At 58.0% G+C, this 18,924-nt stretch overlaps 1 protein-coding gene across 1 annotated transcript in view; it reads right to left on the bottom strand.

The window, feature by feature from the left end:
• Positions 1-13,313: 13,313 nt before the first annotated feature.
• CFAP65 (cilia and flagella associated protein 65) overlaps positions 13,314-18,924 on the bottom strand; it is a 32,809-nt gene continuing 27,198 nt past the window's right edge. Inside the window, exons 27-32 of the mRNA XM_074872302.1 lie at positions 18,583-18,648; positions 16,698-16,912; positions 16,165-16,314; positions 15,351-15,623; positions 14,545-14,682; positions 13,314-13,873 (exon numbers count right to left, since the gene is read on the bottom strand). Coding sequence (XP_074728403.1) covers positions 13,837-13,873; positions 14,545-14,682; positions 15,351-15,623; positions 16,165-16,314; positions 16,698-16,912; positions 18,583-18,648 — 879 coding nt within the window. The 3' untranslated portion in view covers positions 13,314-13,836. The remainder of the gene's footprint in view (positions 13,874-14,544; positions 14,683-15,350; positions 15,624-16,164; positions 16,315-16,697; positions 16,913-18,582; positions 18,649-18,924) is intronic.

Below are 18,924 nucleotides of genomic sequence, written 5' to 3'. Positions count from 1 at the left end.
GTGTCACCTGCCAGCCCCCAACCACACATGTCCTGTCAGGGACAGAGGCAGGGGGAGGCTGGTGCGGGGGCAGGCAGCAACTCTGCTCAAGGGCAGCAGCTAATACTGGCTCTGGGAGCTGGTTAGTGCTCGCCCAGGGCCTCCTGCATAGGCTAATTTAATAAGGGTCCTGCGTTGCTCCCGTCTCAGACTGTTCCATTTGGTAGCAAAACAGATCGGGTTTCTCTGTGCCACCGGGCACATCGCGGGCAGCCAGAAGCCTCAGGGTACGGTGGGAGGACAGGGTCGCCCCAGTGCTCCACGCCAAGACCAGACCATGTTGTCCATGGTCCCCAGCCATGGGGTTATACCCTGTGCCTTGTGCAGGCACTGGTCCCGGGACGGTTTTTTCACTCCCTTTTCACCCTGAGCAGGCTGAAGGGCCGCCCCCAGGGAGGTGAGGCAGGTGCTGCCCAGGCATCCTGATGCTGATGCCACATCTGGGACGCATGTGGGGCTCATGGCAGCACACTGTCTTTCCCACTGCTCTCATGAGTATCCAGACTAGCTGACCAGGCTAGCACAGCTGTGTGTGGTCCTGCATCGGTCTGATGCTGTGGGCTGAGCCCTGACTACCCCCCTGAGCCCCACTAGCACCTCTCTCCTTGTCCCCAACCCTGCTGGGTGCTGCACTGTCACCCCAAGGGGCTCGAGGTCCAGGGGCTGGGCTGAGCAGGAGCAGATGGAGCTGGTGCCGGTCCCTGTTTGTCTTTCTCCCAGTTGCCTGGTGCTCTGTTTGTTCTGGGGATGACTTCCTGCTGCCAGGGCCAAAACAGGTGGCTTTTATTTGCAGGGTCTGGCTGATTAGATCAGGGGCAGTGTGTTGTTCCCCCCTAACCAGCCCCACCGCTCCTTTTCCCTCCCCTTTCTCCCCCAGCCTCATTTCCCTGAGAAATCATCCTCCTCGGTGAGGATGCAAACACCCCCCCCTTCCCTTCCCCAAGCATCTCCGCTTTGTGGCTGCTCTGAACATGGCTCCACCAGGATTGGTAAAACCCATCCAAAACTCCCACTTCTATCTGCTGGGTCCCCAAATCCCAGAGCTGAGGGACTTGCTGGGGTCCCCAGTGCCACTCGTCCCCTCCTGGGGCCTTGCTGACCACAGAGGACACACAAGTGCAGGCACATACCTGCTGCAGAAGCCTCCTTGCACAGGCACTGCCTTGCACAGGGACCCCCGGCACACACCAGCCGCCCCGCATGCACGTGTCCCCTGCGCACCCAGTCGTCCCCTCCCTGCAGCCGGAAACTCCCGGGATCACAAACAGCCTGGCAGATGTTGCCGGGATTAGCTCCCACACAGTCGCACACGCACGCCGTGGGCTGCCAGCCGTTCCATGCCCGGAGAGGTCGCTTGCACTCAGGCTCCCTTGGGGGGACTTGCCCCAGCTCCTGCTGCACCCAGCGCAGGATGAGTCCTCAGGGTGAGCAGGCAGTGGGAGAGAACTCCGATGGGAACTGGGGACCAAGATGCTGACTGGTCTCTGGGTACCCTCACCAATGACTGGAGAAGGGCAGGGACATGGTGGGAGGGCACAGCCACTTGCAGTGCAAGGGGTACCCACATGTTCCCGCTCACTGCTGTTTGTCTTGCAAACAGCCTGCTGAGGTGATCTTCCACGCAGCACCCCTCAGCCCAGCCTCCACTCTCCCCACGTACCCGTGGTCCTCAGCCAGCCACCAGTACTCTGCTGGGACTGGCTCACCAGACCTGCCCCACCCGCTGCCCCCACCGGCGCCCTGGCCACCCCCAGGCACACTGCTCACCCCCTCCCTGTGGGACCGTGGGTGCCCACTCTGCCTTGTGGCACTCACAGCTCCAGAGATACACCCACAAAGACCCACCAAGACAAGGATACAAAGATACCAGGGACAGATGCTCACCCACCGCCACCCATCCAGGACCAGCCCTGCGTGGCCCCTGCCTAGCCCTGGCTGTGGGGTGCCCCCAGCGTGGGGGTGTGCTCAGTCCCCCGGCTCTGCCAGCCTTGCTCAATCCTCAGGAGCTGCTGGGGGAGCTGTGGCCTTACCTGCCTGCTCCCCACTGTTCCCATGGGGACTAATCCCACTTGAAGGTCAGGGAGGCTCCGCCAGCTGCTCACCTCCTGCCTGTGGATTACAGCCTGGGTGTGAGCAGGTGGCAACCGCCGCATCCCCAGGCTGGCCCAGCCCCTCTATGGGACTGACAGCAGGACAAAACCCAGCCGGGCTGCTCCAAAAGGGGCCCCAGGGTGGCAGGTCCCTTGCGGTCTCAGGTGTCCCCACCACATCTGTCATTCCCTACCCAGATGGGAATGCCAGGCACTGGGGCAGAGGAGCTGGTATCTGGTCCTCAGGTCCAGATCCTGACCTGAAATGGATCCCGCTGCTGCCAGCCACTGTGACCTCCTTCCTGCCTGTTACCCCAGATGACCCCAGTCTGGCACCCCAGGACACCCCATAGCCACAGTGTCCTGGAGAAACATGCTGATCCCTACACAGTGCCCTGTGCAGACCAGTCCCAGGGGAGTGGTGATGGAGATGGGGGGAGCATGTCCAACCCCACACCCAGTCTGTCCTGGATGCAGCTGCAGGTGCCTCTCCTTCAGTGTACTGTATCATATTTGGAGGGGCACCACGGGGTGAGCACAGCTTCCTGGGTCCCAGCTTTACCTAATAACACCTGGGGTGTTGCCATCGGGGTGCAGGGTGCAAGGACAGGGCTGGGGGTGAGGTGGTCCTTGGACCTCCCCTCCCCAGCTCCCTCAGCCCCACAGCCAGGGGATGCCAGCTCAGCCAGCACCTGGCCAAGGTCCCACTCCACCCCAGTGCTCCTCCACTCCCCTGTCAGCAACATCTGTATCACCAGGCGCCCCGAGCCAGGGTGACGCTCATCCAGGAGGCAGATGAAAAGCCTGGCAGTGGCAGCTTGCCTCCTCCGGCAGCTCTGAGAAGGCAGCGCAGGCGGGGGTCAAGCCAGGCGCTGCAGCAGGAACAGAACATCCTGCCTCTGGGCTCATGAAGCCGGTAACAGCTGGGTGAGGACCAGCGGCCCTGGCACCCTGCTCAACATCCGTCCCCTGGGCAGGCTGCCCACCCGCTTCCCAGGGCTAATGGCTGGCCTGGGTGACGGGACCCCCATTGCTCACCTCTTCCCCCAAGGCCCTGTAGGAGGATGGGGCTGATGCACTCTGAGATACGGGACTAGTGCAAGCTCTATTTTTTTTCCCCCAGCACCTCGAGTCCTTCAGCAGGTCCCCCTCCTTATCCCCTTCTCTCTTTGGGGTTCAGAGCCCTTTCCTGAGCCAATGGAAAAACCTGTCCCCTCACCCCAGTGGCCTGTGGGTGCAGGGGGGAGGATGCCAGGCTGTACCCACCCTGTGCCCAATGGTCCCCACTGCCAGGCCTGTTGTCTCACCATGGCAGGATGCAGCTCCATCCGTGTCTGTGACCCACCCCTCCCCTCCACCCTGCCTGCCAAATAGCAATGATCTTGTCCCAGAGCCAGCTGGGCTGAAGGCTGCCTCTCCCCATGGTCTCGAGATGGGGAGGGAATGTGTGGGATGGACCCATTGCCTGGAGATGGTATCTGAAGTTACAGCCTGGCACGGGGAGTGCAGGACCCCAGCACAGAGCCAGGACAGTCCGTTATGCTCCCTGTCCCGGTCCTTGCCTTGGCCAGGAGCAGGCTGGGGGGCTGGAGACAACCAAGGAGTGCTCAGAAACACCCTGACCTCCAACACTGGCTCAGCCCCAGGGCTACAAGCAGCCTCAGTCTCCTTGTGCAAGCTGGCTGGGTACCCGCAGTGGTGCTGGGACAGAGTGACCTTCAGGGGCAGAGAGCCCCTGCTCAGCCTGGGCATGTCCTCCACACACGCAGAACCATGGTGAATAGGCTGGGTGGGGGACAGCTGGGGTCTCGGTGCCCACACAACGCTGGTGCTCAGCCCCTGGGTGCTCACACAGCCCTGTGTGCAGCGGCAGCTCCCCGGATCAATCCCCCCCAGAGCGCTGGGGTGCAGAGCACAACCAGCTGCCTCTGTCACATCCTGCGGGAAAGCAGTGCCTGCCCCGGGATGGCACACCCCATCCGGGCTGGGCAGGACACGAAGCCTGCAGGCAGCACCCCACGGGCAGCCAGCAGCGGTGCACACCTCTGCTCACACCCACACCTTCACACCATGCCCACGCACTGGGACACGGGGCAGCGAGTGTGGCGGGGGCACGGCCAGCGCCACATGTTTAGCTCAGCAGGAACACAGCCACACACTTGCACGCGTGTACACACACAGACGGGCACACACACGGGCGCACACACACACACTTACACAGGGCAGGGAATACAGCAGCAAGATGTGCGCGCACACACACACACACACACAGAGTCATTCACGCAGATGAACACCCATAAAAACATATACTCAAATACACATGCATACGCGTATGCACATACACACCTGTATGCAACTACACCTATATGCAAATGCAGACCCGGGCACTCGTGCCCCCCCAGCGCTCCTCCTGCACCCTGCCCTCCCCATGCAAAGCCTCCCTGTGCAGAGCTGCCCCATGCAAATCCCCAGCCCTGCTCCCCAAAGCCATGCAAATGGCCTTGCAGGGCCTGGGGGTGGGGGGACAGCACTGCACAGCGCAGGCAGCAGCACCCCCCTGCGCCTCATCCCCTGCCAGCCCGGCACAGCCCTTGTCACTGCTGCTGGGACATATGTGGGTGTTTAAAGCCCCCAGCTCTGCCCAGCTTGGGGATCAGCTCACCCTTGGGTGCTAACCCTGCCAGAGGGACATTCCCTGGACAACACAGCCCGTAGGGCAATGTGGCTTACCCGGGGCCAGCCCCAGCTTTGAAGGGTGTCACAGCTTCCCAGTGCCACTGGGCTGGCAGAGCTGGGAGAGGGAGAGCAGGCTGGGAAGATGGCAGGGGAAATTTCTGGTGTTGCCGCTTGCGGCTGTTCCCTTCTCCTGCTGGGACACACCTGCTGCCCTGCGCACAGACCTGCTGCTGGTGCCAGCACAGGGTCTGGCTCCCCAGCTGCTGCCTGGATACCCTGAAAAGCCAAAAAAAATGCTTTTCTGGAGCATCTGGGCTATCTACAGAGTGCAACATGGGTCCCACAGGGTGCTGGGTTGTGCTAGTGCACAAGGCAACCCAGTGGTGCGTGGAGCCACCAAGGCAGAGTGAGACAGCAAGGCAGCACCTCCGCAGCCCTGCTCTGCCAGATACCATCTCCGCCAGGCTCTGTCCCCACGGGGATGCACGTGCGGCGGCCGGAGCAGCACGGGCAGCAGGGTCTGGCTTTGCTCAACGTTATTAATCATGCTCTGTTTGATCCCAGCCTGAGCTGGCCGGCTGCAGGGGAGCTATGCGTATTGGGGGATGTGTTGTGCTTTCTCGGCTTTTCAACTTTGCCAGGCTTGGTGGCAGGAGACAGAGCCCAAAGATGTGGCCCAGAAGGGCCTGTGGCCACTGTGATGGCCAGTCACCACACTGTGGTGGCTGATCCCAGGTTAGGACAGGCATTTGGCTCTGGAGAGACATGGGGAGCTCAGCACCCCTGGAGATGCTCTGATTTTGGTGTTTTCCCACACTACCTGTTGGAAACTTTCCAAGCACCTGCCCAGGCAGATTGCCCAGGAGGTGCCTTATCTCCATCCCTTGCAGGGGCACCCCAGGGAGGGAACAGGGTTCTCCTGCTCCAGGGCAGGGGCTGCTGAGCCTTGTCCTGTGCATGGATCGGATGGGGATAAAGGAAAGCAGGAGGAATCATCCTGTCACTTGACACACTCTTAGGCTTCTTCATCTCCAGCCTCTCTTCCCTCCACACTGTGAGGCTGGGCTCAGGGTTTGCGGAGAGGCTGCAGGAAGGGCTCAGGACCCATCTGTAAACTCAGAGCATCCCTGAGCATGGCGGGACGGGACCTGGATCCTGTGTTACAAGAGAAGCGCTGGTGCCTGCCAGAGAGTGCCCAGGAGGACCATCCCTAGGGCAGGGCAGGAGTGTGCTTGAGGCTGTCAGAAAAATTGCAGACATGGACAGGCAGGGGGGTGTGGGGCATTTTCCCTCCTCAGACAACAGGGTGGGAGGAAAGCAAGGTGGGAGGAAAGCAGGTCCATTGCTGTCCCATCTCCCACCTCTCCGGGACTGCCGGCTGCCTCCATAGCAGCCCCAGGCTCTGACTGTCTCTGCGCTGGCTGCAGGGGGACGGGGACAGGACGCGGGATGGGACAGGAGTCCAGGTCAACCACTGCACTGCAGTTTGAGAGTGGGGTAGGCAGTGGGCAGAGCTGTCCTGAAAGAGACCTCCCGGCTTGTCAGATCCACCTCGCCATGCCCTTCCACAGCAAGCACAGCCAGAAGGATTGCCACCAGCAGGAGCTGGTACCTGGCCTGCAGGATGAGAGTGAGCAGCAGGCAACACCTGCCCTGGGCAGCCCAATGCACAGGCAGATGGACCCTGGAAGGGCTGGGAAGTGCAGTTCCTGGGAGAAAACCTTGGCAGAGGTGTGCAGGAAAGGATGCTACATCCCCCCATCCTCTGCCCTGCTCCCCCCTGCCTGCTCCTGCCCTCCCTCCCCACTGCCTGCACTGTGTCAGCAGTTAAAGCTCCCTCGGTGCCAACAGACCGTTGAGACCTACCTGGGTGTTTAGCAGAGCCCCGTGAGCTCCGCCCTGGGCCAGTGCAGTGCCAGGGCAGGGCAGCGCTGCCAGGGCTCCCCGCGCCTGCCACAGCGCTGCAGCGCTGCCGGGGTGCAAGGGCCAGGCTGCCCTTCCCAGCAGGCTGAGGCAGGCAGCGGTCAGCCACACAGGTGGGATGCGTGTGCCTAGCGTGTTACACGCACCCGTCATGCCATGGGCACATGGACGTGGGTTCTGCACGTCACAGCCTGCAAAGCTGAGTGTCAGAAACACCCTGTGTACCGATGCCATGTGGGTCCCATGTCCCACGCATGTGCAAGTCCCATGGTGTTCGTGCATGCTGCGTGTGGATTGCACCATCTGTGTGCGCTCCTGTCCGTCGCTTCACACATGTGCCACGCACAGGTCATAAGCTGCATGCGTGTGTTTGGGTGAAGACTGCGTGTTGTGCGTGTCCCTTGTGCGCTCCACACAGGGGCTGTATGTTCATCCTGGCACACGTGCTGCGAACCAGCCTGCAGGTCCTGCGTGAGTCGCAAGCGAGCGTGTGCTCCTGACGGGGGCTGCAGGAGGCGGGCGTGCGGGGCACGCTGCGGCGGTGTGCGGGTGCCATGGTGCCTGTGCGTGCCAGTCGCACGCTTGCAGATGGGCTGGACCTGCCTAACGCGAGCCGAACGAACAAAACGTTCAGGTCAGGTCTTGCACGTGGGGCTCGACGCCAGGCAAGTGCAGAGTTGCTCCAGGCTTGGACGGCATGGGCTGGAGGGGTGCTCAGCCACGGGCTGCTGGCAGTCCCTTCCCCATCCTTCCTCCCGAGCTGGGTCGCTCCAGGCTGGGAGCCGGTGTCCTTGCTGCGCCTGCTGCTCCGAACCAGCTTGTCCCAGGGTAAAATCTGGAAGGTGGATGCTTGACACCTGCTGCCTGGGAAAGCCAAACAGAGCAGGGGCGGGTTAAACTGGCACGGCAGGGTGGGGAGGAAGGGTGGAGAAGGAAGGAAGGAAGGAAGGAAAAAAGTAAATGAAGGAGGGGAGGAGAACAGAAAGGATCAGAAAATAGAGGTGAGAGAGGAGGGAAGAGTTAAGGGAAGGGAACAGACGGGACGGTGTCCCCCGAGTCCATCCCCTTCCCTCCCAGGAGTTCGGGAACACCAGCAGGCTCCCAGTGCTTGTCCTGAGGAAGCCCCCTGGGTGTCCTCCGCGCCCAGCACCCCACTCCCAGCCGGGCAGGCTGGACCCCGGCCCAGGTGTGCGGGTTACAGCAGCTCACCTGGCTCCGGTGACACGCTGGCAGCTGGCAGGTGAGCGACTTCGCCTTCCCCCGCCGGCTCACAAGCAGAAAATGAGGGTGACGCTGGCTGGATGGGGCTTTTATAGCCCTGATAAAAATAGCGCTGGCTGGCCGGTGATCGGGGGGCCGGAGAGATGTGACTGAGCAGAGACAGGCGAGAGGGCTGGGCTGGCGGCAACGAGCCTTCTCCCCAGCACACCTGTCACGGCTCTGTGTTTGCTCAGAGCAAATATTGACCCAGGGAAGGCAGGCTGGGCAAGGGAGGCGATTAGCCCACCTAGATTAGAGGCAGAGCAGGTCTCTATGCAAACTCTCCAGGGCTGCCTTTGTTAATGGGAGCCTGATGGGCTGATAGGAGCCAGGAGCCTGGGTGCTGGGGAGGAGGAGGTGGGGGGGGTGAGAGGAGGAGACATTCATTAACCTGCACTGCAACAACACCAGCTGTCACTTTTCCACCCACCTGCCTGGCTCACTTTGCAGCCAGGGGTGAGGGGAGAGCGGGGGGTCAGGGGAGGCAGGTGTGGGGGTACCCTACCTGGGCAGCTGTGGTGTGGGGGCTGCTTGCTTGCAATGCTTTGGGCTGCTGAAAGGTGAGGGAGCGGTAAGGTGCCCAGGCTGGAAAGCAAAGCTACTGCCTATCCTAAGCAGCCTAACACCGAGTTCCAGTGATGGCAAGGACCCCCTTGCCCCCTCCCCAATCCCTCCACTCATGCTGAAGACCCCTTGGGCACACCAGGGTGGTGCACACTTCATTGACAGGAGCCCACAGACCTCTGACCCAGGCAGCAAAGCAGAGCTCTACAAAATCACCTCTGCTTGCTCTCTTTGGGAGCGATTCCAGCATGGCCGCATGGGCCAGGAGCCAGCTCTCCTAACGCAGCCACAAGAACAGGATGTGTTTCACTCCATGTGCACATGCCTTCCTGTGGGGTCACCGCATCCCAGAGTCACACCACTCACCCACATCCCGGCTGTGTCACTACTCAGCGGGGTAACCGGTGCAGGCACCCCCACGCTGACTCTGGGAGCAGCGTGCAGAGCCCATGGAGGACCCAGGAGAAGTTTAGACACACTCCTGCAGCACCCAGCCATGCTACTCAGCCCTGATAGCTGATCTCAGCTGGAGCCAGCAGGAGCTGGGGTATCTCTCTGGGTTACTCTGGCACCTCCAGCTCCCTGGATAACAGAGCATGAAGTGCAGCTTCGGTGGCAGGAGAAGCTCCTTTGTGCAAGTGCACTGGCATGTTTGTTTGCGTAGATGGGTGTGTTTGAGGGTGGGGAAGGGGGTAATGCTGCTTTAACCCCCACAGTGGACACCTGCGGGTATCCCGGTCCTGGGTGTGCTTTAGAAACTGCCACCATTGTTCTTTCCAGAGCCAGAATGTGCTTGCAGTGGATTCCCAAATGTAAGTGGATAGTTGCAATTCCTTATCAGCCACTGCCACCCAGCTCTTCTTCCTTGGAGACGTCCCTCTCAGAGTCAGGGTTTGGACAGGCAGTCTCCATCCCTCCTGCCTGCTGCTGCCTCTGGGGCTGGGGTCCTGCAGGCACCCGGCCCAGCAGAGTCTGGCACGGGAACGTGCTGGAGTGATGCCAACCTGCTGGCCTCAGTCACCCTGATCCTCTTTACCAGTAGTTCGGCCATCAAAGGAAATGCAGAACCACCGCTGCCCTGGGTTGTGGTGCTAAGAGGAAATGCGATTTCCTCTCCTTTTGACGCTATACAGGCCCTGATGCTCAGGCTTGCCCACTTTTCCATGTGGGAAATGTGCTGGGCAGGACCCCTGCCTCTCCCTGCTGGGCCATGCACTGGCAGAGCAGAGCAGCAGCTCCTGCCATAGGCTGCCTGGCTGTCCCCGCCACTTTCCAAAGAAGCCAGAAAACCCCCAAACACCACACTGGTGCTGCTGTAGTTCCAGCAGACATCTCCAAGCCTATGTGCTGTGTCAGAAATGCTCTCTCACCCCAACCTCTCTCCTGCAAGGGTAGACCCCCACCATGCACCAACCAACCACAAAGACTCCCCTTGCAGGGCTGCCCTATGGAAAATGGGAGAAAAGTGGGTCCCTTGAGCTTGCAGAGTGCCCCACACCGGACAGTTATCCCAGAGAACAGCTTCCACCTGCCCTGGCCTTGGCATCTCCAGGGCAGCATCTACCAGCATGTGCTCTTCCCTGGCAGGCGGGCAGGCAGCGTGGGGATTGAGCCCCTGCTTATGCACTCAGCAGGGCTGGCCCCGGCAGAGGCAGGCTCAGCCTCCTCTCACAGCAGCCAAGGGTTTGTGCTGCCTCACTGTCCCATGACTAGCTCACATCAGAGCACCTCTCACACCCATCAGGAGCCACCATTGTGCCCTGGCCTGACCTGAGCATGGACTAAAAAGTCCCCATTCTCAAAAGCAATACAGCTGAGCCAGCAAAGTCCAGTATCTCAGACATGCGAGGCCAGGAGTGAAGAGTCAGACGCCAGAGCTCTGTCCAGGTCTTTGGGAGGATCACCTTCACGTTTTTGCTTCCCAGACTTTGCCCTGCCTGCGTAGACACTGCAGGCTGGTAAGGGCAGGACCTTTCCAGGTTCCTACCTAATACTCAGTATGGGGGGAAGAAGGGGTTGATTCCAACCAGGGGCTGTGCACATCTGCAGCAGAGGGCCCAGGGGACTGTTCCCCAACACTGCCACCTTCACCCCATGGACACAGAGCCACAATAAGTGGGTCTTTGCAGGGGATTCAGGCTCCCCAGCTGCAATGGGACAGCAGAGCCTTGCAGACACCCTAGCAGGGAAGACCAAGAGCAGCTTTGTTCCCTTCCCTTTATCTCCCAGACAATGGCACGATTCAGCAGGTGTTAAATGTTTTAATGGCATTCAGGATAGCTTCTGTTGCCCACCTGCCCCAAGGCCATTCACCCCTCCCTAGGAGCCAGGACTAACAGCCAAGAAGAAAAGGCCTGTTGTGTGTTGCATTAACTGCCTGATGACTGAGCACTCCTGATAACTAGCACAAGGAGGAGGGGAGCCCCAAGCCCACACTCAGCCATCCTCAAGCTGGCTCTATACCTGTCGGCAGCCTGTCCCGGCCAGCCTGGCCACCAACCCACTTCACCACCCGAACACCAGTGGGAAAGAGCAGGACCCATATCTACAATATCTCCATTAGAGAGGTGTGCATTAGAAACGTGGCTGGTGTTGGGGCAGGGTCCAAATCCAGCCCTGGAAACCAGTACAACAAGCTCAATATCCAGCCCTGGAAACCAGTACAACAAGCTCAATCTCCCACCTGCCCGAGACCCAGATGAGGTTAGCGGAGACAGGGCTTCTCCCCTCTTCTGGGAGCTGGGCTGGGGGTCTGGCTCTGCTACAGTCCCACGGCTGATTGCCTTCACCCTCGGCAGGGGGTAGCAACAAAGCCTCTTACTAATGGACAAGTTCTCCCCACCAGCACTGCACATCTCTGCCAACCCTTCACCGCACCCCAAGATCCAAGCATGAGGAGGAGCAGCAGGTAAGCACTGAAGCTGCTGGGTGAGTACATTGCTGTGGGCTCCCCACTCAGCAGCTCCTGGGGATGCTGCTGTCTCCCATTCCCTTTGCCAAAGGGACAGCAGTGTGGCTGGGTCACACATGCACATGTTTTCCAAAACCAGGGCCAGGGTCTGGTTCCCAGCTTGAGAGGATGAAGCAAGATTTTCCCCAACCTGGGAAAGGGGTTATCCCTGGTATGTTTTTAACTCAGGATGAACATAAAAGAAGAAGTGTCAGACAGCTGCTAATGGCTTTGCTTAGTGCACAGAGTGGCAGAGTGACAGACACCAGAGAAGACCTAGAGGTGACACACCACCATCTCACAGCCCCTGCAAAGAGCCAAGGGAAGAAAGATTAATATCTCAGCTGTGTAGGTAGCTCTCAAACCTCTTGTTCCCTGACTCACTCTCTGATGAAGGCACTGTCTCAGGGCTCTCTTCTACCAGAGAGATGCTAATCAGAGAAGTGAATTTACCTCTGATAGTGCTCCAAGAGGTAAGTACAGTGTGAGTTCCGTTTCCTCCAGGTCCAGGCCACGTTCAGCATGGGAGAAGAGGGGGCAATAGGAGCTTTAATGTCAAAAAAATCATTCTCTGCTCGTGTCTGCACTCAGGCTCCATCCATTTGCTCTTGGGTGTTACAGCAGACCAACACACACCATTCCCCATGTTGACTCATCTGTCCCACAAGGCAGAGGAGTTAAAGGTGATGCAGCAGGTCTGAGGATGGACAAACCCACTGATGTTGTCTCCACTGCTCCAGGCTGCCCTTGGGCTCCTGCAGGCAGCTGGATTCAACTTGCTTTAGGACAAGGGTGAGGCTCCTGCCCCTGCCTGCGTTACCCATTTGGGAAGCCTGTCACAGGACTACAGAGCATCTGCAGTGAGCAAACCCTAGTGAGGAGCCTGGACGAGGCAGAGTCACCCCAACTGGACTGAACAGCCAGTCTCTGCTGCTGCCTTGAGCTGGGGAGGAACAAGGTGGTACCCCATTGCCTGTTCAGCACCAGCCAAAGCCCAGAGGAGGACAGAAAAGCTGCTGTGACACAGGAGACCTGGCAGCCAGAGTGCTGGGGGCAGGGGGAGGAGAGGGTCTGTACTTCTCATGAGCAGGATCCAGGACCCATGCGAAGGCCCCAGGCGCCCAGGCTGAGCTCAGGAGCTGGCTGTGCCTTTGCTGTATCTCTGACAACAGGTACAGCTCGGCCCTGGGGCTTAGTAACGGTTACGCAGGCAGGGCTCCTGCACAGAGTGGAGTGCTGGGGTGGTGCTGGGTGAGCTGCAGCACCCCCGGGGCACAGCAGGCATCTGGCCTCTGCCAAGTGGGGCAAAAGCCCTCCGCAGCTCCTCGTGCATGGTCTTTTCTTGGGCTGCGAGGGGAGAAAGTGCAGCTCTGGTCTTGGCTGGGTGCTGGCACTAGGAACACAGGGCAGAAGGGTTTGGAGGGGTCACCAGCTGCATCCCCACCAGAGCAGGGTGACTGGCGAGCCCTACGTAGGCTGCAGAAGAGGGGAGATACTGCAAACCCAGCCTCGCTGCCTGGCACAGCCCACCTGCAGCCTCTGCCAGGGAGCAGGCCGGCGGTGCCCAGCACCAGCCCCAGCTCCGCGCTGGTACCTGGGGTTCCTCACAACTAACAGTGCCACCTCCCGGCTGTGACACACCCGGCTCCCTCACAGTGACACCCTCCCGCAGTCTGCCCGACCTCTGCACCAGGCCAAGGCTCAAAGGCATCCCCTTCCCCGGGTGACAGCCTTGCAGTTGGGAAAGGGGAGAGCTCCTCCAGGGTGCTCCCAAACCCAGACGCATGGATTACATATGTTACACAACGGTGTCCGTGTGCCCAGAGGCCAAGCTCCTTTTATTGGGCTGCCAAGTGTGCTAGATGGTGCTACAGCTGCTCTTGGGCTGGGTTGCTGTACATGGGACCTGCAGCAGCCACTGGAGCAAGGAGAGGAGGAGGATTCAGTACCTGTGTCCTATTGATGTCAGGAGGGGCTCAGCACCTCAATGCCCCAAGCAGATTCAACTCCTCTCCCAGCTGGTACAGACTGGGGGCTGTGGGAACAGTCACAGAGGTTGTCCATATGCTCCCTGTAAAGCGCAGGGAGGTTCCTCTCTGATGATGTGGCCAGCCACGGAGAGGAGAGATCTCACGAACTCTGCTGTGGAGTCACCAGAGGATTCAAATTGGAACTGAGGACATAATCAGGACATAGCTCCTCAGAGGTAGCCAGCATGCTGAGCTCAGGTCATGGTGTGGGAGGATCAGAGCTGCTCTGGACATCACAAGGACACAATGAAGAGTGGAGAGAGTTGATGTGCTTGAAGAGCTCAAGCAGCACAGTGCCCAGCAGCTATCCTCGTGAGGGTGGGGGTGCTGGATTGCTGATTCTGAAGAAGAAGAGATTGCTTTTGGGGTGGGGAGAGTGCAGCCTGCTGCTGCCTCCCCCCAGGCAATCATCCCTCCCTGAGAGATCGCAGGGAACACTCATCGTCTATCTAGACAAAACTCCTGCAGCTCTGCAGATGACATCTCCATCCAACAACCCTCTCCCATCCTCCCTCAATCCCATCTCCCTGCACTTCACCCCAAGCTGGGGCAAAGCCCCAGATCTGCCTCCCCACTGGTGGATATTCCTTCCAGCTAACTAGATCTCCCATCATCTTGGATTATGATCGCTTTGCGCCCTTTCTGCTGTCAGAGGCTGTGCTGCCTGCACCTTGACCACGTTTCCCAAGAGACCCTCCTTGTGCTGGGCTCTCCAGTGCCACAGACCAGCCCCTTCTGCCAACCATCCACTCGTGGGGCCCTGTCCCGGGGCTGCATGATGGCCTCAGGCCCACAGAAGGGCTGTAGCGTGACCACCTCTGGTCTGTGGCTCAGGACAAGCCAAGAAGCAGCAGAGGCTTTGGGAGTGGATTCCCTCTTTTGCACAGGCAGCCTTGGCATTGATAAGCAACGATCCAGCTAATCCATGTGGTCTAGGAAATGGGTTGTGCTTCAGTCTGACACATTAAGGACAAGTCCTGTCCCCCACCACAGCACAGATACATTCTGCTACCTTCGGGAAGGGCTGGGGGGCAGAGCAATGACCCTGGGCCGGGCTGTCAGCACCACCTCCCCACGGCTGGCTTCAATCACGATGTTCTGCAGTGTGTTTTCCAGCACCAGCTCCACCAGGTTCCCAAAGGCCAGCTGCCTGGAGGGACAAAAGTACAGGCAGAGGACAGCTATCAGAAAGCAGATAAGGCAGGCTGCTTGCTGTGACTCCTCCCAGGACACATCAGGCACAGCAGTGGAGCACACACTGTTTCCTACACATTGAGGCCAGTGAACCAAAGATTTGAGCAATGGGGTGCTGACCCTCCTCCCAGAACTGCTACCAGCTGGCATCAGGCCCTGACCTCGGACAGAGCTGGGTGACTGTGGTTTCACTGGTTTCTCCCTCCAAGCTGTGCTGTAGTTAGTATTTGTGCATATGCTTGTGGCCTGTAGCAGTGTGCAAGGGTGTAGCCACAGCAAAGGCAAGGTGATGAAATACTGCAGTAAAAATAAAAGCACCCACTGCACTCTAATGTCTAATACAGCCAGAACTGTCCGAGCATAAAGCAGACTTCACTCACCACCAGCATCCTGGCACTGCCCAGGGCTCAACCCCAAGACACAGCAAACCTGTGCTCTTCACAAACCTGCACTCAGGAGCGGGTGGCGAGGTGGGCTAGTGTCGATTTCTACCCAGAGCACCCAGAACACCACAGCAGAAATGCCACAGGGCAGAAGGAGAAATGGGTTTCTGGCCAGGCAGCGTGCTGCTGCGACTGCCCTGCCTATGCAGCTCTTACCTTTTATGTGTGAGCTCTTCCTCACCTGCTCATCATCTCCTTCTGCTCCCTCAACTGCTCATGGTGTAAAATCTCCGAAGACTCCAAATCGTAGTTGGGAGAGGATTCCTGCCTCATTTCTTTCCTCTCTCCATCCTTCTCAGGGTAAAGATCTGGGGAAGCAGAGACCCTGGAGGGGACCGTGGAGCACCATCCCCTGTCCCGGAGCTCTGCACACCGGAACTGGGAGAAATATGGAATGGGCTCATTCAGGCTTTTTCTCACTGCATCGTGGAACTGGGTGTTCTGCAAGAGGCCTCTGGGAGGAGGAAAACAAGGGATGAGTCCCAGCAAATCAGATATCTGTATGACCCCAGAGGATCATTACAAGACAGTACAAATCAGAGGAAAACTCTGACTGATGTCAATGTTTAGTCTGTCCCTTCTTGCTTTCTGGGCCTAAGGGAGGCAGCAAGATGGGTTGAGCTAAGGAAACTACCTTTGCCTCCGCAGCATTGGTTCTTTACATTTCTGCAGCTGACAGGCAAAATAGGAGAATCCCAATGCAGCCTGTTCCCAAGACCATGGTAGGCAGAGTGCCCTGGTTGCTGGGCAGTGACACCGTTCACTATGCAGAGATGGGCCCAGCTCCCAGCTGGGGAGCAAGACCCTGCCTTTGGCTGTCACACCAGGACTCCTGAGCTTGTAGTCCCCAGGGTAGCCTTTGGCAGGCTGGATCCCCTGTCCTGGTGCAATGTGAGTGCACAGACTCCTCTGGGATCAGCAGGGGCTGGCCATGCTGCATGCACTCCCCTGGAGGACAGAGGCTCCAAAGTGGGTGAGGGTGAAGGGACACGCACCTGATAACAGCTGTGAGTATGTCAGTCACTATCTGCAACTCCTGTTTGGAAGCAGCAGCCAGGGACAGCCATTTGGGGTCCATGTCCATCCTGTCTCTGCCCCTACTCCCATTCACAAACTTGTTCTCCAAGGGCTGGTTGCTGAAGGGGCTGGGAAAGGAGGAGTCATTCCATCAGTGGCAGCACTACCGAACCCAACTACCAAAGACCTGCATCCCCCTGGCTGAGTAGCAGCACTGCAGGCAAGCGGGGATCAGTGCAGGGAACCAGGGGAGGAGTGGGAACTGCTGCATTTGTGCCAGCAGCAGGGACGCTGCTGTAAGAGAGGAGCAATGAGCTCCAAGAGTATCTGCCTTTTAAGGGAGGAACAGAAATAGGTCATGTCAACTAATGCTGGGGAAAGCAAGGCAACTCCTGTCTAATACTGAGGCACTGGAGAGGAGCAGAGCTCAGCTCCAAGTTCAGTGCATATCACAGCATGGGCAGCCCTGGCTCAGATGAAGAGGCCCAATCCAAAAAGCTGTATCGCTTACCGGGACAAGAAGTGTTTGGGGAACTCCGAGGTGAAGTTGCTGAAGAAGTCCTCAATAGAGTAGGACCTGGCTGTCACACCAAGGTGTAAGAGGATGGGCTTGGGAGGCTCTGGTTTGACCCACACCTGGCTGGCTTCTTTGTCCGACAACAGCCTCCTCTGAAAGTGTCCAGCTGGCAGATTGGGCATAGGGTGGTTTTTAATAGGGGGTAGTGTCTGTTGGAGAGAAAAAAATGGCAGGTACTTAGTTGTTCCTTTGGTTACAGATAGGCTGGTGTAGGTGTGAGCACAGGCATGAGAACTAGAAAGCCGAGCAGGCAGAGCCACCAGATTCTGGACAGGAGACAGTGTCCAAATGATCTTGGCACTGCAGTACCGCTATCAGGCATGAGCAGCCATGCTGGAAATCAGGTCTGCCCCCTCCTCACTGCCTAGCGTGCCAGCCCTGAGTGCCAGCAGGACTTCAGGGTCTCCCCAGGACACTCAAGGCTGTTGTACTCCGATTCATCCCTGTGGAACTCTGGGAGAGCATCTCTGCTCTTCTGAACACACCGGGAGTGCTGTGGGAGAAGGGATGTGCAGGAATGCGTGGGGAAATTATCCCCCAAGCCTGGAAGGAAACCAGGAACTGACTCCAGCCACACTACATGGGTCGGTTTGGGGTTGCATTACCAGCAGTCAGTTTGGGGGAAGTTTCTTAGGGCAGGAGTAGTCCAGAAGCCTGGGCTAGGAGGACACCACTCAGATCTGTATAAGCCCTCAGGTATCACAGGACTTGAGCAACCTTTGGGATATAGCTCTCCAACCTCTGTGAATGAGGCCAGAGGCCTTCACCACTCTTGACACAGACACAGCAGGTGATTGTAGGCTCCAAATTGTCACTAGGAGCTAAAACCCTAGAGGACTAAATGAAACTGGTTTTACTTTTCTCCAGCCATCCTTATGTTCACCCCAGAGAATGCCTCAACCTGCATCACTGATCACACCTAACAGCACAGGGCAGACAGTTCAAGCTAGAGCTGCCACCTTCACACGGGGCAGTGTGGGGCATGTGGAGGCACTCTGCAGGGTCCCAGGAGCACTGCTACAGCCTTGCAGTGGTGGCAGTCCTGAGATAACAAGCTGCATCTCCTAGCTGAGTCAGTCTGCTCAGGCCCAGCCTCACGTCAGCTCCCCTTAATCCTTCCACGTCTTGGGTTAGCTGGTTCTCCACAAGGCCTGTCATTCCCACAGCATGTCCTGCTGATGGCTGTAGATGCAGCGTGGCTCTGCCTTTGAGCCCAGGCAGTCCTGCAGAGCATTCACTGGGACCTTGTCTCACCCCTTGCCACCACTGCTGTCTTTTCCAGCAATGCACACAGTTGTGCAAACTTGAGGGGAAACAAAGATGAACTGGGCAAACTGAGCTTTAAAGCTTTCCGTGCACTTAAGGCAGTTCCTGCCTGCAGCTTTTCCCAAGGCACAGAGCACAGCTCTTTTAGTGCTGAGGACAAAGTCTGCACTACGTCACACCAGGGTCCTGCTGCTTTCCGTCATGGCACACGTTCCATTGAGGCCCCAGTGTGAAACCAGGCCAGGTACCAACTGTCCCGCCTGTGTGCATCTTTTCTGCTTATTTAAAACCTTTCCCCCTTTCTCCAGTCATGGGTGCACATTTGGTTCCAATTTCATTTCCCATTCACCTCAGCTGGAAAGTTACTGTCCACAGGACACAGCCAGACAGTCTGATTCTTCTGCCTCCTCCAAACAGTCTGTCTCCCAAAGCCTTGAAGCTACAAATCCTGCTGTGCTCTGTGTCCAGGCTCCCACGCTGTGATATCCAGCATCTGCCTCTTTTCTAAAGCAGTCAGTTTGATTCTACTATGGGTGAGACAGGCCTGATTTACCTTGTATTTCCTGATCACAGCTGAGGATTCGGGAAGATTTTCTGTCTCAGCAGAATCTGATGACCTCTGAAAATAAAAAAAAAAAAAAAAAAGAAGAAGAGAAATTGCTGTGTAGGAAAGATATGGAGCAGAACAAGACTCCAGGATTTTGTTTAACTTTGTCCCAGATGAGAGTAAATGATCTCATCCTCCCATTCTTCACTCAGGCCACATTCTTACTGGTAGTTACGTATTTCTCTCCAGTGTTTATTCACGGTTAAAAATCCAACCACCGGTTTCCAGAGCCACTGGCTTTGTTTTTCCTAAGGCTTTTCATGCACTTCCAAATTTCAAATGATCATT

The sequence above is a fragment of the Strix uralensis genome, chromosome 6 (genome assembly GCF_047716275.1).
Source record: "Strix uralensis isolate ZFMK-TIS-50842 chromosome 6, bStrUra1, whole genome shotgun sequence".
In the NCBI taxonomy this organism is placed as follows: domain Eukaryota; kingdom Metazoa; phylum Chordata; class Aves; order Strigiformes; family Strigidae; genus Strix; species Strix uralensis.
This window is presented reverse-complemented; position numbering and strand designations above follow the sequence as displayed.